This window comes from Chelon labrosus (genome assembly GCF_963514085.1).
Source record: "Chelon labrosus genome assembly, chromosome: 6".
Lineage (NCBI taxonomy): Eukaryota > Metazoa > Chordata > Actinopteri > Mugiliformes > Mugilidae > Chelon > Chelon labrosus.
In genome coordinates this window covers 28616929-28641397 of record NC_140342.1, presented here as the reverse complement: position 1 = coordinate 28641397, position 24469 = coordinate 28616929, and the positions used below count along the sequence as shown (strand labels likewise).

The following is a 24469-nucleotide window of genomic DNA, read 5'->3' as shown; positions in this document are numbered from 1 at the left end:
TTGTGTTTTTCATGTTATATTTCACATTGTTTTGCTAATTTGATGTCCTTTTTATGTAAAGTGTCTTTGAGTATCTTGAAAAGCGCTTTTAAATAAAATGTATTATTATTATTATTATTATTATTATTAGATTATTTCTTTATGTATAATAATAATGTAACTTTTGTGAAAGAATGTAAAATTAGTTCCATTAATATGTCAGATCATGCAGCAGTTTCTTTGACAATCACTCTGCAATCCAGCAAGGGCAAATCCCTTTGGAAATTGAATAATTCACTTTTACAAGATGTAAAATTTGTACAGATGATTAAAAGAAGAGTTCATAGAATATATAAAAATAAACAACACAGGTGATATAAATCCAGTTATAATATGGGAAGGAGCCAAAGCAGTAATGAGAGGATACAGAAAATAAACATAGTATAACAAATAATGATGAAGATAAACTAAAGCTAAAGATTAAACGGGCACAACTAGAGAAGCTACGCACAACAGAAATAGAAAAACTTATGCGGTTCACACAGCAAGAAGGCTATGATGGTGGGCCAAAGTCCTTAAAAATATTATCCAATCCAATCCAATTTTATTTGTTAAGCACTTTAAAAACAACCACAGCTGACCAAAGTGCTGTACAATGAAATAAATTAAAAGACATAAAACAACAGTAAAAACATAAAACATGAGTAAAAATAACAGTCATACAATCCAACCAATAAGTAAAATAGAGTCCAATGTCTTGCTACGTGTCAAAAGCCAAGGAGAAAAGGTGGGTTTTAACAAGGGATTTAAAAACAGACAGAGAGGAGGCCTGTCTGATGTGCTGGGGCAGATCATTCCATAGATTTGGAGCTGCAACAGCAAAAGCACGGTCACCTCTGAGCTTCCGCTTAGTTTTAGGCTCTCTCAGGAGCAGCTGATCAGCTGACCTGAGACAGCGAGTAGGTGTGTAAGGGTGCAGAAGCTCAGAGAGGTACGGTGGGGCAAGACCATTCAGGGACTTAAAAGCAAATAAAAGAATTTTAAAATTAATCCTAAAATGTATTAGCTTATAAACTTAAAAAACAAATGAAGAACTCACATATTGCAAAGCTAAAGACCCACCAATATAAAATAATAACTGACAAGGATCAGATTGTAGAAGAATTTGCTTGTTATTATGAAAACTTATACAAGCCAGAGGAAAGTCAGGATAAAATAGCTATACAGGCCTATTTGAGGAAACTTGACCTACCCACAGTAGCACAAGAAAATAATGTGAAGCTAACAAATTAGTTACACTACAAGAGGTAAATAAACAAATACAAGCCCTAAAACTACGGAAATCCCCAGGGGATGATGGATTCACTAATGAATTTTATAAAGTTTTTAAAGATCAAATTAGCCCCTTACTAGTGAAAGCATATAATTACGCATTAGACACAGGAACATGGGCACAAACATGGGCATCATCGATAATTACACTAATACATAAAGAAGGAAAAGATGCCTCCGAATGCGCATCCTACAGACCCATATCACTACTTAATACTGATCATAAGATAATATTTTCAATTCTATCCATAGACTAAAAGACATCATTACAGATATAATAACAGTGGATCAGTGCGGATTTATACCAGGAAGAATATTGGCCGATAACATTAGGCGAACTCTAAATGTAATAGATCAGGCACAATTACAAAAAACAGACCTTCTTTTGTTGACTTTGGATGCAGAAAAAGCTTTTGATTTGGTGAATTGGACCTTTATGTTTGAGACAATGAGGAGTTTTGGCTTAAATGAGAAATTCTGTCAATGGATAGAAGCTCTTTATAGTAAACCGGTTTCTAAGGTAAAAGCAAACGGTACGATATCAAGAACATTTAGTCTTCAAAGAGGCACCAGACAAAGTGATCCACTTTCCCCACTTTTGTTTGCTATGTACACTGAAGTTTTAGCAATAGCGATAAGACAAAATTCAGACATTAGAGGGGTAGAGATTGGGAAGGAAGTACATAAATTAGCACTATATGCAGATGATATAATTATTTATTTAACCTCACCTGAAAAATCAATTAAGCACTTGATGAACGTAATTAAGGACTATAGTTTAGTATCAGGATATAAAATAAATGCAAATAAATGTGAATCATTGACTATTGGTGCACAAATACATTCAAGTCTCAAACAAGCCTATAATTTTAAGTGGGATATAGAGGTGATAAAGTACCTTGGCATATATATTAGTAAAAACTTAGAAGATTTATATGTAAATAATTATGGCGAGTTGGAAAAGAAAACTAGACAGGATTTAAAGAAATGGACATTAATTCCTAATGGAATATATAGTAGAGTGGAAACAATCAGAATGATGGTCCTCCCACAACTCTTCTTTTTATTTCAGGCACTACGAGTTACTTTACCAGAGTCGTTTTTTAATTCTTGGAACAAGATTATAGCTAATTTTGTTTGGAATGGTAGAAAACACGGAGTTAAATATAAATCACTAACTCAAGCAAAAGAAAAAGGAGGTTTGGGAGCTCCAAACTTCAAAAACTATTATTATGCAACACAAGTATTGATAATAATGAAATGGATGAGCCCTGATCCTAAGGCAAAATGGATTAATATAGAAAAAGAGCTAACAAATGGACTAATTGGGACTCTACCATACAGAAACCAACCAACCAAGACAGAAACACAAAAACAATATCTTCAGACTTTTTGCATTGAAAATACAATTAATAATTGGAAGAAAATGTGTAAAAGATTGAAAGTGCAGAGGGAGTGTATCTTACTTGGAGAAATGGCACATGACTCAGACTTTCAACCACATAGAACAGATAAGATTCTAGAGTGCTGGGCAAGTAAGGGGTTAACATTATACTCACAGTTATTTAATGATAATACTATAGAATCATATGAAACACTGGTGTCTAGATATGACTTAGAACAAAAACAGTTTTTTAAATACCTGCAAGTAAGGAGCTATATCAAACAGAACAAAGAAGGGGAGCTAGATAACTTTATATATCATAGCAGAAAATAGAACTAAAATTAAAACTGGCAAGTATTTACTCAATCCTGCAAAAGGCAACACCTATGGAAATTAAGATAAAAACACAATGGGTGAAAGAGTTATGTATAGAGATTTCAGATGAAGAATGGGGAGAATCCTTACAACAAAATTTTAAAATAACGCAATCTAAACACTGGAAAGAATATGCCTGGAAAATAGGCCAAAGATATTTCATTACTCCAGATAGATGTAGAACAAACATAGCAACAGAGGGAACAAGCTGCTGGAGAGGATGTGGCGAGAGAAAAGCAAATCAGACACACATATTTTTCACTTGCTCAGTAATTCAGGTGTTCTGGCAAAAGGTAATGAGTGATATTAAATACATACTGGAAATTACAGCACCACTTACACCTGGAAGTATTTTGGGTTTTAATACAACCCTTAACAACAATGTTAGGGACAGATACATATTTAAAATGCTAAGTTTAATGGCACTGAAGCAAGTGACCAGGCTTTGGAAACAAGCCAAACCCCCAGACCATCAAGCATGGTACAAGACAATAGAACAAACACTAGAAATGGAAAAACTCACCTTAACAGTTAGAAATCAAATAGAAAAATGGAATAAATTGTATCCAGAGCATATAGTTAGAAGAATAACCATACTTTCTAATAGGTGCATACAGTAAATGGATACATGCTCGCACGCACACACACAAACACACAAACACACACACACACACACACACACGCACACACGCACGCACACACACACACGCACGCACACACACACACAAACACACAGTGGAGCTGTGCCTTTTTTTTTTGTACATATGTGTGCTTATATGTATGCGTGTATGTATGTATATGTATGTATATACCCCATTTGTTTTGTTCCTGCCATGTGAAGTGGTCCCCCTGGTGTTTCCATTGAATGTTATTCCGAAAAAAATAAAAATAAAAATGTAGTATGATAAAGAAGGTAATGTTTATTGAACCTGAAATTTGATATAAGAAAAGTACTACAATAAAGTAATAAAAAAAAAGTCTTCAGAACAAAACACGAAGAACTTTGTTCTTTATCAGGAGGAAGCAGAGACGAGAGTCAACGTCATTTCTCAGAAATGCCTTGATTGTCACTTTCAGGTTTTCAGGTGAGGGGTGTCGGAGAACTGGTCTCAGTTACTGTAAAGTCATTAAATCTGATTTACCAAAAGTAAAACTGCATGTTTCTGTGTCTTCAGTTCTTGTTCCTCAAGTAGAGATCATTTACACTGAGCAGGTTCTGAATAGTTCCTCATTGCTCATTAATAGAACTATGTGATTTTATCATGTATGTGGAGCCTGATGTGACAGATTCTCAGGATTCATATTCAGGATTATTATAAAGAAAGATTTCAGTGTGTCTTAGGATCTGAAGGTGTGTATTCAGTTATATCCAACCACATCTGATGTAGTTGTTCAGTTGACAGCTTCCTGCAGTGATAGTTCTAAATCTATCTCTCATGGGCTGGGCTTGACATCCAGTCAATACTGGAATCAGTTTTCTCTCTGTCTCTAAGACCTTCTTACTTCTTCTTTCCTTCACTAGTGTGAACAGAAATAAAGTCTGACAGGAAGCAGGAAGCTCACATTCTGAGTTAGTTAACAACAGTTAACAGTTGGAATACATCCTGAAACACACTTCCATCCCTGATCCTGATGAAGAGATAATGTACAACAGACTAATGGAGCTGGATCACAAGTGTCCAAGAGACAGTCATGATGTCTACAACAGCATGAGGGTGTGACCATGACTGGATGGAATCATTAAAATGCAGACATGACCATGATCAGGAAAAGAGAGCCCTCCAGGCAACAAGACAGAAGCTGAGTTATGAAAAGTAGTAAAACATCATCTATCACTTACGTCTTTATGTCTTTATGTCTTCTACAGATGAACACATTAGTGTGGCAGTGAAGGGTCCAGTGTGACGTCCACTGATGTCTTCTGTGTTAACAACAAAAAGCAGGAATCATGTTGACAGACAGTAGAATTTACAGCCAGCTGAATTCATTCTCTCTAGTTTCATTCCCAGTCTGCTCTAATGTGGACTTTAGTTACTGACACTGATTTGTTGGACAGTAAAGCTGCTGATGGTCTTGAGGTGCAGATCCACTGACAACATTTACAGAGTCTGTTACATATAACACACATGTAATAAACATATGAACAGCTCAGGATGTTCAGACTCTTACCTGCTCAGTTTGACTCTGATCATGAAGGAGGAGGAAGGAGATCTGCTTCACTTTACTCTGGGTAGCATCTATTTATATAGAACACACACACACAAACACACACACACACACACACACACACACACACACACACACACACACACACACACACACACACACATGCTCCTCCCTTCTTTATCTGTTGACCCTGAATTTCCCTCTAAACTTAAACAGCTGATCTACAGTTCATAGTTCTATTGAACAGTGTCGTATGATCCAGTATCCAGTTGATCAACCATCTCAGGGTCACTAATCATTTTAGAGAATCTGTCACATCAGGCTCCACATACATGGTAAAATCACATAGTTCTATTAATGAGCAATTTTAGATTTTTAATCTTGGTAAATCAGATTTAATGGCTTTATAATAACTGAGACCATTTCCCCAACACCTCCCATCTGTAAACCTGAAAGTGAAAGTCAAGTCATTTCTTATCTCTTCTACCTCCTGATAAACAACAAAGATCTGGAGGTGTGTCTTTCTCACAGACAGTGGCCTGACTGGAGTTATCACGTAGGAATAAAACAAGGCTGCACTTATCAACGTACATGTTAATGATGTTATGAGGAAGAGTTCTCTGACCTGATGAAGACTGAAATATTTATTTGAGTTGGTCTGTGTTGATGCTGATTTACAAGATCCTTCACCTTCATGTGATGTGCTAATAACTACAGTCTCATGTTCCCTCCATAGTCAGTTGTAATAACTGATGATTCTGCTCCTTAAGATTTTCCAATAATTCTGTTAGACTTAGATGACTTAGACTTTGATAGACTTTAATCATCCACAAGGGAAATGACTTGGTCACAGTAGTTTAGTTACACATTAAAATAAATGACCAAAGGTCTTGTTAATCAGCATCAACACAGACCAACTCAGAGGTCATTTTGGTCATATACAGTTTTATATGACCAAAGGTCTACAAATAGAACAGCCTCTGTTGTACTTTCTGTTTGTGCTGGGGCAGCTGGCCTTATGTGAGAAAGGGTCCCAGGACTGGAGGGTCACCCACTGTTCACTACCATGGGTGGAAAAAGCTTCAAGGACAATGGGTTTGGGATCTAAGTGATGTGTCCCTTTTTGTTTTCATCTGTTACTTTCTGCACTGAAGACACCAAGACTATGAAATAACACATACACAGTTATGTAGTAAACAGTAAATATGTAAATGTTGCGTTGCTTTGATAGCAGCATCCAAACAGTTCCAGTGTTGTCAACTGGAGCTTTTCATACATACATGTATAATCAATGAATGGATGGATGGATATAGAGTCAAAGAACTGATATTATCTGTATTCATCAGACCAACAGATGGAGCCTGCAGCCAGCACAGAGATGGAGGTGGCAGCACTGGGCCGGCCATTCAGCCTTGGGATGCTTTATGATTGCTGCAGAGACTCACTCATCACTGGTAAGAGTTCACATGTGAACTTTTCTTCTTTTTGGATGAAACCAGAAGAAAACAAATATTCATTCTGTAAACCTGTGGGATTCTGATCTATACATATCTGTCTATATAATACACTACCTGGCCTAAAAACAAGTTATTTAAGCCCAACTGATTCAATGAGTAGCTTCTCATTTCTTCAACAACCATGTCTAAAGACACATCCTGTGGTCGTCTGTTTGAGAAGGGTCAAATCATTGGCATGCATCAAGCAGAGAAAACATCTAAGGAGATTGTAGAAACTACTAAAACTGGGTTAAGAACTGTCCAAGGCATTATTAAAAACTGGAAGGATAGTGGAGAAGCATCAGGGTAAGAAGAGAGGCAGATGAAGTGATGCACCCATCATGACTAGTGTCTACTGTACAAGCCTGTGGGGGCAGTGCTATGATCTGGGGTTGCTGCAGTTGCTCAGGTCTAGGTTCAGCAACATTATGTGTCCAAAGAATGAGGTCAGCTGACTACCTGAATATACTGAATGACCAGGTTATTCCATCAATGGATCATATTCCAAGATGACAATGCCAGGATTCATGGGGCTCAGATTGTGAAAGAGTGGTTCAGGGAGCATGAGACATCATGTTCACACATGGATTGGCCACCACAGAGTCCAGACCTTAACCCCATTGAGAATCTTTGGGATGTGCTGGAGAAGGCTTTGGTCAGTGGTCAGACTCTCCCATCATCAATACAAGATCTTGGTGAAAAATGAATGAAACACTGGATGGAAATAAATCTGGAGACATTGGAGAAGATTATAGAAACAATGATACAGAGAATGAGCTGGAATCAGAGATAAAGGAGGTCCAACCAGATATTAGAGGGGGGACCTTATTTTTTGGAGATGACTTTTTGTTTTGGCCAGGCAGTGAGTATATCAGTTTTGAATAAATAATCTTATCCTTTACAATGTTGTCTGGTCCAGGGGCTTCATGAGAAACAAGAACTGAAGACACAGAAACCTGCTGTTTACAGACTTTTATATTTTTAATCTTGGTAAATCAGATTTAATGGCTTTATAATAATTGAGACCATTTCCCCGACACCCCCACCTGTAAACCTGAAAGTGAAAGTCAAGTCATTTCTGAGAAATGAGTTTAATTCTTATCTCTGCTTCCTCCTGATAAACAGCACACATTTAGAGGTGTGTCTTTCTCACAGAGGATATAACATCTGAAACAACAGCACTCACCCAGAGGATCACACACGTTCATAATGTAAGTACACACTATTTTTTTGCCAGTTGTATGCACCACTTCTTTTTTGTATCTTTGTTGGATAAAAACTGTTAACATGCATGAATATTAAATTATATAATTTATAAATGTAGTTTAAATAAGGTATACATATTTAGTAAAAGATTCAATGTTTAAAGATCATTTGACTGGACTGACTGGAGTTATCACGTAGGAATAAACCAAGGCTGCACTTATCAACGTACATGTTAATAATGTTATGAGGAAGAGTTCTCTGACCTGATGAAGACTGAAATATTTATTTGAGTTGGTCTGTGTCGATGCTGATTTACAAGATCCTTCACCTTCATGTGATGTGCTAATAACTACAGTCTCATGTTCCCTCCATAGTCAGTTGTAATAACTGATGATTCTGCTCCTTAAGATTTTCCAATAATTCTGTCAGACTTAGACGACTTAGACTTTGATAGACTTTAATCATCCACAAGGGAAATGACTTGGTCACAGTAGTTTAGTTACACATTAAAATAAACGACCAAAGGTCTTGTTAATCAGCATCAACACAGACCAACTCAGAGGTCATTTTGGTCATATACAGTTTTATATGACCAAAGGTCTACAAATAGAACAGCCTCTGTTGTACTTTCTGTTTGTGCTGGGGCAGCTGGCCTTATGTGAGAAAGGGTCCCAGGACTGGAGGGTCACCCACTATTCACTACCATGGGTGGAAAAAGCTTCAAGGACAATGGGTTTGGGATCTAAGTGATGTGTTTTCATCTTTTTGTTTTCATCTGTTACTTTCTGCACTGAAGACACCAAGACTATGAAATAACACATACACAGTTATGTAGTAAACACTAAATATGTAAATGTTGCGTTGCTTTGATAGCAGCATCCAAACAGTTCCAGTGTTGTCAACTGGAGCTTTTCATACATACATGTATAATCAATGAATGGATGGATGGATATAGAGTCAAAGAACTGATGTTATCTGTATTCATCAGACCAACAGATGGACCCTGCAGCCAGCACAGAGATGGAGGTGGCAGCACTGGGACGGCCATTCAGCCTTGGGATGCTTTATGATTGCTGCACAGACTCACTCATCACTGGTAAGAGTTCACATGTGAACTTTTCTTCTTTTTGGATCAAACCAGAAGAAAACAGAAATATTCATTCTGTAAACCTGTGGGATTCTGATCTATACATGTCTGTCTATAAAATATTAGCCCCACACAGTGACACTGATCAAGAACAATTGTTCAAGAACTAATTCAATAGTTACATAAATCTTCTCTTCCCTTGACGTCCTGAACTCCAAGATCCATAATTACACATGGGAGCAAAAACCCATTGTGTCTGTAATGTGAACAATTGTCCATGACCCTTTGTCCCTTTGATGCTTAGGATTATTCTGTCTCTTTTCTTTCATAAGATCACACAAACACACAGTCAGTGCTGACACTCTGTATTTTAAACTAACATACCATTATTGATATAGACTTGGAAGCACAGCAATGACAGTATTTATTGATTGATTGATTGAAGTGTTTATTTCGAATATGCAAACCAAAATAAAAAAGAAAAGTAAGGCAAACATTTAAACATAGAAATACATGTTCGAAAAGGAGTGAGAAGAAGAATAACTTCTAAACTCCCACCCCTTCTCTTTACAATCACTCTTAATACAGAGGACTTTCCTTGTTCTTTGACTTATGAGCTCTAAATGTTGTGTGATTCATTAATATCTGTATTTTTATTTCCACCAATTAACATGACGGGAGCATTTTATTTTATCAATCAATAGAACTTATTGTAAGTGTTGTGGGTGTATTATAGCGTACTCTTAAAGTAGATGCAGATACTTGAGCTCTTTCTCATAACCTTTAGTGAGGATCCAAACAGAACAACGTTCCCACTCCCAGTCTCCATCCATGTGTTTCCAGATCCCACTCTTGCTCTCCCTCCAAAACCAAACCAAACACTGGAAGTCTCCTCTTCCCTGGACTTAAGCAACACACATGTGAACATGAATGCCTGAGCATTAAATCAAATAAAACATATTAACTAAGGTAATGTAAATTACACAAATGAACTGCTCTAAAATGAATGTCTTACATTATTTTAAACTCATCAACACTCTTCTATCTCTCCACTCCTCCTCCAGATAATATATATCAGTTATAAATTAATAATCTGATCCTTTAAGGAGACATGAATTCTCATTTTTCAGAGTCACACACCAATCAACAGAGCAGTAAAACACTTTTTATATCTCTTTTCCTACCCACTAGTTAATATACTTCCTTTGACCTAGTGAGTGTCCTCATGTATGTACTGATAGAAACGTCTACATTCACTCTTTACAACTTTCTGAGGATGAAAGATCGTCACAATAGATTTGAACCTTCCTGTTGTCTTCAGGTCAATTTGACACAAAATGTAAACTGTTATAACTTTGTTTTCATATAATTGTCTGAAAATGACATGAATGCTTCCCTGCTATGCTCTTTACAAGTCAAATTTATTCTGCCTATATTTGTTAAATTATATATGTTTTATAAAAATGTGAAGCATCTGTTGTCTCACCAGGTCAATTTGACTTGGTTATATTGTGTTACACATGTACAGCCACACACACACATGCACACACAGTGATCTTATCATGGGGACACTGGTGTTCTTCCCAAGTGTTCCTGAATGTTTGGGTTCATCTCAGATTGTGTTCCTGGAAATTAACCTTTAACAGCACAAACACAATACACCTACACGGAGGACATGAGAATATCAGGGTTACAATGTTTTACAATCATAGAACTACTATAATAGCCACACGTCATCCAGTACATAAACTTTGACTAAGATTTTTTTTCATCTGGCTGCACGGTAAAATAAAGCATGTTATCTGCATAGTCAAAATATATGGAAAGCATTTATAAAACTATCTATAGAACAGAACCCTGTGGAACTCAGTGAGTAACTTGTGTTCTGTTGAAGAGTCATGAAGACATGAAGAAATTAAATTCTATCAGATAAATATGGTTCAGACCAGCCTAGTGTGCTTCTCTGAATCCTAACAACATGTTCCAGTGTCTGTAGCTAAACACTGTGATCAGTAGTGTCAGCTGTAGCACTAAGAACTAGCAGTCCACTGGCTGAGGAAATGAGGAGACTGTTGGTAACTTTAACCAGTGCTGGTGTCATGAGGACCTGTTGATATGGATGCAGTGATTGAAGTCAGCTCAGACTTTCAGCATTGGTTTTCAAATAACAGAGAGAGCTGGTGATTCAACTGTGACACATGTTCCTAATATTTTGACATTGTAGTCAGTGAGCAAGGCTAAATAACAGAAACACTTTAGTGTTTAATTCAATCCAGTTTAACAGCATCACAAACTCCATCCTGATCATTCATTCATTCATTCATTCATTCATTCATTCATCTTCTATACCCGTTTAGTCCTGTTAAGGGTCACGGGGGTCTGCTGGAGCCTATCCCAACAGTCATCGGGCGAGAGGCAGGGGTACACCCTGGACAGGTCGCCAGTCCATCGCAGGGCTAACACAGAGAGACAGACAACCATTCACACTCACACGCACACCTACGGCCAATTTAGAATCACCAATGAACCTAATGAGCATGTCTTTGGACGGTGGGAGGAAGCCGGAGTACCCGGAGAGAACCCACGCAGACACAGGGAGAACATGCAGACTACACACAGAAAGGCCAGCCGGCCCATCCTGATCATCCAGTTGAATTATCACCTTTCTGACTCTGTTTCTACATCAAGTCAACTTTAGAACTGTTATGAAGGAGGATTTAGATTAGAATGAATTCACTAGTGTTCCTAATGAACTGGCAAGAGAGTGTATGTCCATCTGCAATGTGAAACAAAATGGTTGACAGACGTAGTAAGGCTGAACTCATTAAGTCATTTATGTTTGTGGTTAAACTCTTTCCAGGCAGGGTGGACTTCATCTAAAGCACAATGTCATTTTATTTTGAGCTTTCATGATGTTTGCTTTAAAGTGAGTTATGTCAAGGAGACTCCCATTTTTCATGACTATCTTATTCAAAGGAGCAGCTGTGCCTAATGTCATACTAAGAGACTTGCTGCAGATGATCAACTTGTGAAGGAGTAAAGTTTTCAGGATTTTCAGGATTTTCAGGATTTCATGCACGTAGATGTTTTTGGTCACTGAGAAGCTTTCTGGTTCAAGACAACAGACAATATTGCTCATGATTTCCTATCATGTAAATTCTGACTTCATCTGAAACAGATTACTCACATGTTTTAAGGGATAACGAGGATAACTAATTTAGTTATTAATACAATGCAATGTACTTATTTCAATACAGAGGTCTCTTTAAAAAAACAAAAAATAAAAACTAATTGGATTGTTTCTTCATATTTGAGTCTTGCTCTTCTTTCTTGCAGGAATGACTCTGTGGGACCAGAATGAGCTGGAGAAAAATACAAGGGAACGACCCAGCCCTAACAGTGACTTTGAGATTGTTGCATCTGAGTCAGTTGAGGGTAAATTATCAGCACTAAATGTTGAAGCGTCTCTGAAAGCAAGCTTCTTTAGTGGTTTGGTACAAGTTGGAGGATCGGCCAAATACCTGAATGATCAGAAGACCTCTAAAAAACAGGCCAGAGTGACACTGAAGTACAAAACTACCACAAAGTTCCAGGAACTGTCAATGAATCATCTTGGAAGAGGCAATGTGAAACATCCATACGTTTTTGAACAAGGCTTAGCAACTCATGTAGTCACAGGTATTCTTTATGGGGCACAAGCCTTCTTTGTGTTTGACCGTGAGGTGTCTGAAAAAGAAAATCATCAAGACATTCAGGGCAACTTGAAAGTGATGATCAACAAGATACCCAGCATTTCTATAGAGGGTGATGGTTCCCTGAAGATGGAAGATAAGGACACAGCTAATGTTGAGAAATTCTCATGTAAATTTCTTGGAGACTTTTCTCTACCTAAAAATCCAGTGTCCTTCAAGGATGCAGTGGAGGTCTACCAAAGCCTGCCAAAACTACTGGGAGCCAACGGAGAAAATGCCGTACCAATGAAGGTCTGGCTGTTGCCACTGACAACTTTAGATTCTTCTGCTGCAAAACTGGTCCGTCAGATAAGTATCAGATTAGTTCAAGAATCACAGAGAGTCCTGGAGGACTTCATCGAGCTGGAAATGAAATGCAATGATGCACTGAGTACCACCACTGCACAGCAGTTCCCACAAGTCTGTAAAAAGATTAAAGGTTTTAAAGAAATGTGCTGTGAGTTCAAGCTGGAATTCCAACGAACTTTGTCAAAGAAGCTTCCATCAATCCGAGGAGGAGGAGAAGAGGAGTCTGAGCTGGCAGACGTGCTGAAGAAGAAACATGCTTCACCTTTTAACACTGAAGCCCTGAATGAGTGGATGGACTGTAAAGAGACAGAAATCAGCACCTTAAAATCTTTCACCAACAAGATGAAAAACACCAAGATCATTCCGTCTAAAAGTGGTCTACAGGAGGAAGTTTTTGGTTTAGAACATGCTGTGTGTTTTGTCTTCACCTCCCTGGGAAGTCCTGAACCGTACCTCTCAGCTTTATCAAACTACTTAAAGGGATCAAACCAACCAGACGCGTCTCAACAACCACACATTTATGACATAGAGAAGGAACAATGGTTCCTTTCAAAGGAAGCAGCAGATGAAATGAGGATGAAGGTAAAGCTCTTCATTGATTTTGCAGAGGCCAACGAGGAGAACAAGAACGTGAAGTTCCTGACAGTGGGTTTAACCAACGAGAGACAGAAAGGTTCAAGCATCTACCTTTATAAAGAAGGCTTTCCTGTCAGTGAGAACTTTGAGCCGCCTTCAAAGCCTGAAACTGTGACAGCAGGAGACATCAACCACAACAGTGTGACCCTGAAGATTTCTCCTCCCAGATATGGAGCAGAGAACATCACCTCCTACTCTGTTGAGTTCTGTGTCCGTGGAGAAGATGAATGGCAACAGAAGAGCCAATCAAGAGCTGAAGAAGTCACAGTGAGTGATCTGAAGCCAAACACAGAGTATGAGTTCAGATGTAGAGCAGTGACCTCAGCAGGAGTCGGGCCAGCCAGTGTAGTCAGTGATTTCATTAAAACGTTACCTTGCAGCCCTCCTGGAAAACCTCAGGTTGAACCAACCTCCTCTGAGATATCAGTTAGCTGGGAGAGACCTGCTGAGCTTGGACAGGATGTCCAGATACTGAGCTACATTGTGGAGTACGCAGAGACAGCTAACAATTTAAATATGGAAGATGTCCAGTGGCAGCAAACAATATCAAGAGGTGAAAAGGCGATCCTTTCAGGGCTTCAGTCAGAGACAAAATATGCAGTCAGGGTCAGATGTGATTGTGGTGTAGCTGGTAGGAGCAAGGAAAGCATCACTGTTAGTGTCTGGACAACAAAGTGTGAATTTGCACGTATTGCTGAATACCTCAAACACATCAGCAAGGCTATAAACTCTAACGTCCCCTCAGTTTACAAACTGCCTCTGGAAGTCGATGATATGGACATAGATGGCTGCCGGGGGTACAAGCTTGGTAAAGAACGCATGAGGCAGAACCGCACTATTATGCTTCTTGGAGCCACCGGATCAGGAAAGTCCACTCTCATCAATGGAATGATCAACTACATTGCTGGTGTTGAATGGAAGGATAGTTTCAGATTTAAATTAGTTCAGGAGGATCAGTCAAGATCACAGGCTCACAGCCAGACCTCTGAAGTCACTGTGTACAAAATCAACCACCAGGAGGGGTTTAACATCCCCTACTCTCTGACCATTGTGGACACTCCAGGCTTTGGAGATACCAGAGGAATAGAAAGAGACAGAGAGATCACAGAACAAATCCGAAGGCTGTTTACTTCTGTTGATGGAGTCAGTGAGATAGATGCAGTATGTTTTGTTACTCAGGCTGCTCTTGTACGACTCACACCAACACAGAAGTATGTGTTTGACTCGGTGCTCTCAATCTTTGGCAAAGATGTGGCAGAGAACATTCAGATGCTGGTGACTTTTGCTGATGGCAAGCAGCCACCAGTTCTTGAGGCAATAACTGGCTCTGGGGTTCCATGTCCAAAAAATGAGCTGGGGCTCCCAGTTCACTTTAAGTTCAACAACTCAGCATTATTTGCCAACAACAGTGTCAAGAGTAAGAAGCACGAAGATGAGGTTTCTGATGAGGACTCTGACGAGGATAATGACGACTTTGATGAAATGTTTTGGAAGATGGGGGCCAAAAGTATGCAGAAGTTCTTCACTGCTTTGGGGACGATGACAACCAAAAGCTTGTTAATGACTCAAGAGGTTTTAAAAGAACGAAAGCAGCTTGAAGCAGCCATTGAAGGTTTGCAACCACAAGTTAGAGCTGGACTAGCCAAACTTGATGAAATTAAGACAACTAAAGAAAAGATCAAAGAGCATGAAACAATCATGACTTCAAATGAAAACTTTGAGATTGAGGTTGATGTTATTAAGTCAGTCCAAAGAAAGCTCACAGAGAAAGGGGTCTACATTACCAACTGTCAGAAATGTTCAATAACATGTCACTACCCATGTGCAATAGGAGATGATAAAAGGAAACAAGGCTGTGCATCAATGGATAGGACAGGGATGTGCACCGTCTGCCCTGGAAAATGCATCTGGAGTGTGCATTTCAACCAGACATACCGATGGGAGTATGTTCAAGTAAAAGAGAAGCAGACATTACGAGAGCTAAAGCAAAAGTATGAAAAAGCTACAAAAGACAAGATGACGATTCAGAAAGTGATTGAGATCCAAGAGAATGAGATTGTTCAGCTCCAAGACATGATGTTGTCCTTAATGGAGCAGTCAGCTCACAGTTTAACTCGTCTGCAAGAGATCGCCCTGAGGCCAAACCCTCTGACCACTCCAGAGTACATCGACCAGCTGATAGAAGGAGAGAAATCCGAAGCCAAACCTGGTTTCACAGCTCGGATTCAGTCTTTGGAGGAAATGAAGGAGAGAGCAAAACTCATCTCCAAGGTAGCTCAAAAAGAAGAGCTAACAAAAACAGAGGAAGAATTGTCGCAACAAAGACAGGAGAAGAAAGAAAAGAAAGGTTTTGTCAAGAAATTTTTTAATTTTTGGGGATTTTAGAGAAACTTATTACCAGGTGTGCAGACATGTTAGCAGCTCTGAGAGGCCTTTACAGGACAATCCAGCTGAAAACAGCAGAATTTAACGTGTAAATTTTCCAGGTTAATGCTGCAGCCTGTTCAGACTACAACAGATGAATTAGTGGTTTTGTTTCCTGTTAATTTTGCATTTCGTCTTCATGTGAGCTGAAACAAGCAAGTGATAGAAAATGTCACAGAACTGACTCCATTTAAACTTGATTATTAGGATGTCATGTGGTAGAAAATATTGACTGAAACTAAAGCTTTTCTGTTTGATGTATTCTATGACAGAGATGAAATAATAGATGTACTTTGTTGGATATATAATTTTTTGTTAGCTTCTCTCTGAAACTCTACGTGATGTTATTGATGGTCAGTGGTTGACATGATGGAATATTTGACTTGTGTTTTTGAAAATAGCTGAAATGATAAATTGATTATCAATGTAGTAGTCAAGAAATGAACTTAATGAACTGATGGTTGAAGTTGTTTTAATTCTCCAGTTGTGTTAAAATGTCATTAAAATCTGATTAAGTCTGATTACTTTATGATGAGACATTATTTTATCAGTTGATCTGTTTCTCTCTCATAACTGACTAAATGATTTTTTTATTAGAAAAAAGGACGCTGTTAAAAGACAACTACAGAGAGTTACAATACAGATTTATACTTCTAATTCTATGCAAGAAGCTGGTAATACATGTGTACGTTTATTGGTCTCCACAGAGCTGAGAATACTTCTGGTGGTTTTACTTCTCATAATCAATGCTTGAGAATAAAAACTTTTAATATATGTTATGCAATTGTTTCCAAGAGGAGTTGCAGGAATAAGGTCTCTCTACACAGTGTGAGATCTTATGTGGACAGATAAATTATTAATGTGAGGCAAGAATGCAGCCTCTCACATTTGCAGATTATCATTTGTTGTTTCAGATTTGATGAATATTGGAATCTTTTCCCACACATTTGTCAATGTTTCTCAGCTCTGCAGTTTCTCATATGCCTTTTCAATGTGGAGCATTAGTAAATTGTTTCCCACAGGTGTTACAAAGGTACAGCTTCTCAGTTGTGTGAATTCCTTTGTGATATTTGATTAATATTATCATTTAGTCTGTGCCAACAGGTATTGCAGGAATATGCTGTTTCTAATATACATTTAGTTTACTACTGAATTTTCTTTTTCATAAAAGTTAAAACTTATTATTATTAAGTTATTATTATTATTATTATTATTCATAAAATGGCAGTTTTAACTGCAGAACAGCAGACAAACATTAATTGCAGAACTAATTTGTGCATTTTTACACTAAGAGTTCAACATTTTCCCTGTATACCCACTCTACCTCACCACTATCAGCAGTGTGCACTGGTTAAAAGTCGCTGTTGTTTGCTACTTTTGATTTAAGGTCCGCTACGATAGCAGCCTTTGCAGCTTCAGTGTACTTTTCGTATTTATCTTTGTGCAACGTGTTGTAGCAGCAACTTAAATTGAAATCTTTCATGGCAGATAACGTCTCTAAGCAGAATAAGCACATAGGTTTGCTTTTAAACTCTGTGAACAGATAATCTTCTTTCCATTTCACCTGAAACACACGAGTTTTCTCTCTCCTCTGCTCTTAGCCGCGGCTCAACGTCTCTTCTTCACTGGTGGAGAAGACCCGGTGGAAGCGTGCACGAGGCGGCGTCTGCATTAGAGGCGTCATCTAGTGGCCAACTGTGTCATTACAACTGAGTCATACCTGCCAACGTTGAGCTATTTTCTGGGGTAGCAGCTGGAATGCTCCACTAGCAACATCCCCACCACGTTGTAAACAAAACAACTTTTAATGAGACTTAAATCCAGAGCTACAATGAAATGTGCTACAGTGTACATCCTGAAATGACTCTACAGCTTCTTGGAGCCAGATATGTTTAGTTTTAATCACAATAAATTACAATATACAATTATACATACAATAATAACAAAAACACTGCTGTCAGAAATTTCAGTTTCTAAACCACACACATACTAAATCATTTTATAAAACGTTCATTATCAATTGTAACTCAAGAAAAACATTTTCTAACCAAACATATTTTGTTTGTGAATTGATAAAATTCAAACTATCAATTTCCAGTCTGTAGAGCACTTGTGTTACATTAATATAGTTACCTCCTTAATAATGGGGTCAAAATAAAGCCGCACTTTTACTGAAGTCATCACAGAAAACGAAAGGGATGTTGTTCTTTGTGACCAGCATTGTCATCACGCCCCTCAGAAACAACAACCCGATGCTTGGTGTTCTTTCTGTGCCTCCACTGCCTGTTTGCGTTTAGCACAGTTAACATGCCTGCTAACATCATTTTTCAAAAGGCATGGAAGACTTGCGACGACAATGGTGAATGGTGACACATTTTTATAATTTTCAAAAATTAATCTAAAGGCCACTTCAAGTGAGGTCACGGGCCGCCAGTTGCCCATCCCTGACCTAAATTTGAGAAAACCAGGGCCTCCCATCAGGCCCTAGGGTTGGAAGGTTACCATGCCTGCAAGTGCCTGGCAGCTGAGTTGTATCCTGACACAACCTGATAAAATAAAACTTCCACCTGATAGACCTACAACCTGCAAGGATATTCTTGTCCACCTTAACTAAGTGGACAGTGTTGGAGTTGGACCAAATAAATGTTGAACAGCAGTTCTGCTTACTGAAATTAGTTCAATGCAGAAAAAGGACATACGTCAGAGGAGAGAATAAATCCTTGCAGGGGTGAAGTCTCTCACCTGTGTGTTTTTATATGTGTATAAAGTATCTTCATGCCATTGATGAATTGATTAATATTTTCCCACATTTCCCAAGATTACAGGCTCTAACCTGTGACTTTTCAGTGTTGATGCGTCTTTGAACTGTTAACCACAGGAGCTGCAGGAGTGAGATTTCTCATCTATGTGAGATTTTACATGGAAATACAAATTATTACTATGACCACAACCTTTGCCACATGTTTGACAAGAGTACGTAGTCAGTAAATCTTTTCCCACAGATGTTACAAAGGTACGGCTTCTCAACTGTGAGGATTCCTTCTTATTTCAATACTGTTACCATATTGAAACTTTTCCTACAAGTATTGCAGGAGTATGGTTTCTCACCTGTATGCGGTCCCAGAAATGTCTGAAATGTTTTTTTCTAATTAGTTTTTTACAAAAGTCTTATGTTACAGACTTTTTACCTGTTGATGGAAGCATGTGAGGACGTGTAAAAACATCTCAGAACTGAAGTGGTTCTGTTCTGAGGAATGACTCCTCCAAGCTGCTGTAGACCACTGATCAGCTGTTACCAGAAACATTTGACGCTATTGCTGCACAAGCAGACTCTGACTTATCCTTCATGCTTATGGAGTGATCTTTGTTGGTGGACCACTCCTGTGGAGGGGAACAGTCGTCTTCAATCTGTCTGACTGTGGATTATTTGTGGGTTCCAAACTCTTTAGAGATGGTTCTGGAACCTTTTCCAGCCTGATGAGCAACAACAACTCTTTCTCTGAGCTCCTCAGAAAGCTCCTTTGTCCACAAACATGTGTTGTGAAGATCAGACTGAGACAAATCCCCGATTTATTGAAACTGAACCAGGAACTGAACCACACCTGAGTCTCATTACATTGATGGAAACACTTCTGAACACATGGACTCTGATTGGACCTGGAGGTTAACTTAGAATCCTAGAGGTGAACGTAGTTTTCAGACCTGCAAACTCCTCAGCGAAAAAAAGGTGACAGTGTCCGCGGGGGGGGTCGCTCGATTTATTTATTTTATTTTTTTTTATGATTTTAATATGCAGATGACACATTTCTCAGCTTGACTTAACTGCTCCAAAAAGACTTACCTCGAATTTAACCCTCTGGGGTCTAGAGTATAATTGGCCGTTTTTTACTACTTTTGGTTTTACCTTTATATTTCATCTTAAAAACAGTTTACCTTGACTTGTTGGGTATCATTCTTTTCAGCACAACCTCGCATGTGTGATTACACAGTTATTTTTTCATTCTGGCATACTACACAGTGGACCTAAAACCACACTAAAAACATAAAATCCGAGTAGGAAAAACCTAGATTTTTCACTGTGAAAACCACAAACATATTTAACGAACCATTTTTATAACTTGGAATGCAAATCTAAACTGTAAATTTCAAAAGCTTATATAAAAATTTAGCAAAAAGTTATTTACAGCTATTTACATTGAAATACAGGAAATGCATCAGGCGTTTTTTGCACAACTATTTAGAACCATCTGCAAAACTATCAGGCGTCACAATAAGTAATGTCTAATAAGTAAGGTAAGTAAATAAGTAAGGTCACAAATGTCTCAAATCTCAAAACTCGTTTCTCTCTCTCTCTTCAACCGTCGTCACTCCCACCAATTTTCCCTCTTCCTTAGCAACCATTACCATATAATTTTCTGATTGGCTGATGTGATGCATTTTTCCACCAATAGGAAAGAGGGTGTCATTAATTTTTTTTCCTCGATCACCTGAAGCCGGCTAGCGATCTGCGCTTGCTAGCGTTTTCCTTTTCGCCGTATCTTACACTAAACGCGCACCAAATATGATGACAATATTCAGGAAAAAGCATGCCGTATATTAGTTTTCATAAGTCCACTTTTACTTGGCCTATCAACACAATTTAAAAACTGGTATATAGTTTGAAGTTAGCACTTTCTGCACAAATTGAAACGGAGCCTCAGTGAGTCTTGCTGCTACGTCGTCTTAAACTGGTCATGTGATTTGGACGCGTCCGTCGAAGCAAGTGCTAATGGTGCGTTCTATAGAGAGCCGAAGTCCCGCCCCCTCTACTTCCGGGTTATGGGACCTATCTTTCGAAAAAATATGAACGGCAGTCTATGGCGAAAGATAAATTATTTTCTGGTCCCGATCGACTTGTGCCTTGGATTATACATATGTTGTTTTTCAGAATAAAAAATGATTTTACATGTCAAGAATGTCACAGTTTGTCACAAGATAGTTCAGTAAAACGCTATGGAAAATACGTAATTAAACGAACTACAAGTCCCGCATGCTGGCGCGTACAGAACCGACCAAAACTCCCTTGGTGTAACTACAGCTCTCGACATGACCCGATTTATAATGATTTTCACCTCGTTTGATGCTTCTGCCTTCGTCCTGGAAGAAGACGGTAAAGCTCAACAAGGAGACAGCCATAGTTCTCTAGGGATCTCTAGAGAGATGTAGTTCACTAAGCGATCTCATACAAAACCTAATGTTGTTCAGCTTATTTACGTCAAATAATTTATCTCTTGACGTGAAAAATTTTCTTTTAAATTCACACACATCATATGTGAAATTCATGCCACAATTCGATCGGGACCAAAAAATAATTATTATCTCTCCATAGACTGCCGTTCATATTTTTTCGAAAGATAGGTCCCATAACCCGGAAGTAGGGGGGCGGGACTTCGCCTCTCTATTTTTTTTTTTTTTTTTTTTTTATTTTATTTTATTTTTTTTTTCAATGAGCTTTATTGAAAATAACTGTACATATAAACAGAAGTATAAAAAACAAGGTTGTACGTACAATTATACAGTAGAACATCAGACAGGTGCTCCAATATCAATCCATAATCATAAATAATAAGTAAATCACAATAAAATAAGGTAATTATTAGCAATGTTATTAAACATTCAATCAAAGGAAGGATAATAAATAAATGAACAAATAATATGACGGACGAAAAATAAATTAAAAAAATAGAAAAAGGAAAGAAAAGGGGACAAAATGTAAAGCTTTATTCTTCTTTGAAAAATCTCTCGTAAATATCTATGGATGTGATGCTTTGTTTAGTGTCAATTAGTGTAAGGGATTTCATGTATTCTTTGAACTCATGCAAGAAACCTCTAAAGTTGGGTGAAGTTTTGGAGTATTTGCATTTATGTATGTGAAATTTGCCATACAAAATGAATAGGTTTGTAATAAAGGTGATGTCTTTTTCTTCATGGGCAAAAAACATAATCACACTTTTACAGTCAATTATAATGTTTATCTTGATTTTACACACTATATATTGTTCAAGTTGAGTCCAGAAATTGATGGATTGAGCACAGTGGAAGAATAAATGAGTTAAGGATTCTGGTTCTGTATTGCAAAGACTGCATTTGTTTTCAATATCTAAAAATTTCGAGAAATATAAATTTGTTGGATATATAGTGTGTAAAATTTTGATGTGAACCTCTTTTATTTTATTGGAAATACAAAACTTATAAGGCAAAGTCCAGGCCTTCTTCCAGTCAGTGTCCATAAAGATGTTATCCCAAAATGATTTCCCTCGTGGAGTAATTTTCCTCTTTTCATAAAAAATATTACGTATATGTTTGTTGTTGCATTTTGAATGCATTACATCAAGTCCATTTAACATCAGAAGGGGTTTTATTCTTATTGTTTCTTGATATTGACAATGGTTTCTCATAAGGAGAGAAAGACCATTAGGGATTGCTTTAGTTACGTAATTAAAATCTTTACTTGTAACAGGAAAGGATTTAAGACGAAGAAAACGTTCATAACTAAGCATTACACCATGACAATCAAAAAGGTCACATATAAAAATAATGTTCTTATCAATCCACTTCTGTTTAAATATGGACTTTTTTCTGACAGTAATATCTTCATTATTCCATATTATGGCTTTATGAGGGGAAAAGTTGTGGGAATAGCACAATTTCCACGCTAAGAGTGCCTGTTGGTAGAACTTTGATAATTTTAAAGGCAATTTTGAGACACTGAAGTTACAGGTCAGTAAAAAATGTAGACCACCTAATTTCTTAAAAATATTATTTGGAATAAAAAACCAAATTGAGTTTGGGGTTTTGAGACATTCCTTAATCCATTTTATTTTGAAAGTGTTATTTAAATCATAGAAATTTAGTAATTCAAAGCCTCCTTGTTTCCTGGATGCCGAGAGAATTTCGTTTTTTAGATAGTGTTTCTTATTTTTCCAGGTAAAATTACTAAGTATTTTATTAATTTCTTTGGATGATGAATCCTCGACAAATAAAGACAGAGCAGGATATATCAATCTTGAAATACCTTCCGCCTTGGATAAGAGAATTCTGCCAAATATGGATAGGTCACGTTGAAGCCACATATTCAATATATTTTGTGTTTTTTTAATTCTGGGGAGGAAATTAAGTTGTTGTCTAGAGGACATATCTTTAGTGATATCTATGCCTAAGTATTTCACTGTTTTTTTAACTTGAATGTTGCATATGTTTGCACAGTCTGTATCAAAGAGACACAAGATTTCACATTTGTTAATATTGAGATGTAAACCCGAAGCTTTAGAGAAATCATTAATTAATTGTAAAGCTGGCTCAACTTGATGTTTGTCCTTTAAAAGTAGAGCTGTATCATCAGCTAGTTGCGTAATTTTAAGTTCCTTTTGAAATATAGTTAAGCCTTTTATACTGTCGTTATTTAAAATTTTAAGGGAGAGGAGCTCTACTGCAATTAGAAATAAAAAAGGGGAAATTGGGCATCCTTGACGGACAGAACGGTTGATCGGAAATCTTTTGGAGGTATTAGGGTAGATCATTAAATTACTGTTGATATCTTTGTATAACATTTTAACTACTGAGACAAAGTTTTCTCCAAATCCCATTAACTTCAATGTATTAAAAATAAAGGGGTGTTCCAAGGTGTCGAAAGCTTTGTAGAAGTCAAGAAATACAATAACTGCTTGTGATTCCACATGTTCTGAGTAGTCAAGTAAATCTAAAATTAATCTAATGTTATTACTAATGTGTCGCTTAGACATAAAACCTGTTTGGCATTCATTTATTATGTCTCCAATATTAGATTTTAAGCGTCTGGAATAGACAAATGCAAATAATTTATAATCCACATTCAGAAGTGTGATGGGTCGCCAATTATCTATACATAAAGGGTCTTTATTTGGTTTTGGGATTAGGCTAATTAAACCTTGTTTCATAGTTGATGTCATTTCATTGTTTGTGATACAATCTTTATACATATTCAAAAGCGGAGTTTCAATAATGTCCCAAAAAAAATTATAAAATTCAGCAGATAAACCGTCGATTCCCGGAGATTTCCCGGTTTTCATGTGTTTCAAAGCTTCAATGAGTTCCAGATTTGAGATAGGATTTTCACAATGTTGTTTAAATTCTTCTGAGATCAATGGGATAGAATCTTTAATACTGTCTAAGAATTTTTCGCAATGTTCAAGATCATATTTAGACTTATACAGTTTTTCATAAAAAGCACAAATACACTATATTACCAAAAGTATTCGCTCACCTGCCTTTACTCATTCTATGAACTGAAGTGCCATCCCATTCCTAACTCATAGAATTCAATATG

At 37.5% G+C, this 24469-nt stretch overlaps 1 protein-coding gene across 1 annotated transcript; it reads left to right on the top strand.

The window, feature by feature from the left end:
* Positions 1-8775: 8775 nt before the first annotated feature.
* LOC311488944 (uncharacterized protein) lies at positions 8776-16086 on the top strand (the record flags this gene model as incomplete). Its single annotated transcript, XM_084545813.1, has 2 exons — positions 8776-9034; positions 12362-16086. The coding sequence occupies exons 1-2, from the start codon at positions 8935-8937 to the stop codon at positions 16084-16086; spliced, it is 3825 nt and encodes a 1274-aa protein (XP_084401939.1). The 5' UTR covers positions 8776-8934.
* Between the last annotated feature and the right edge of the window lie 8383 nt (positions 16087-24469).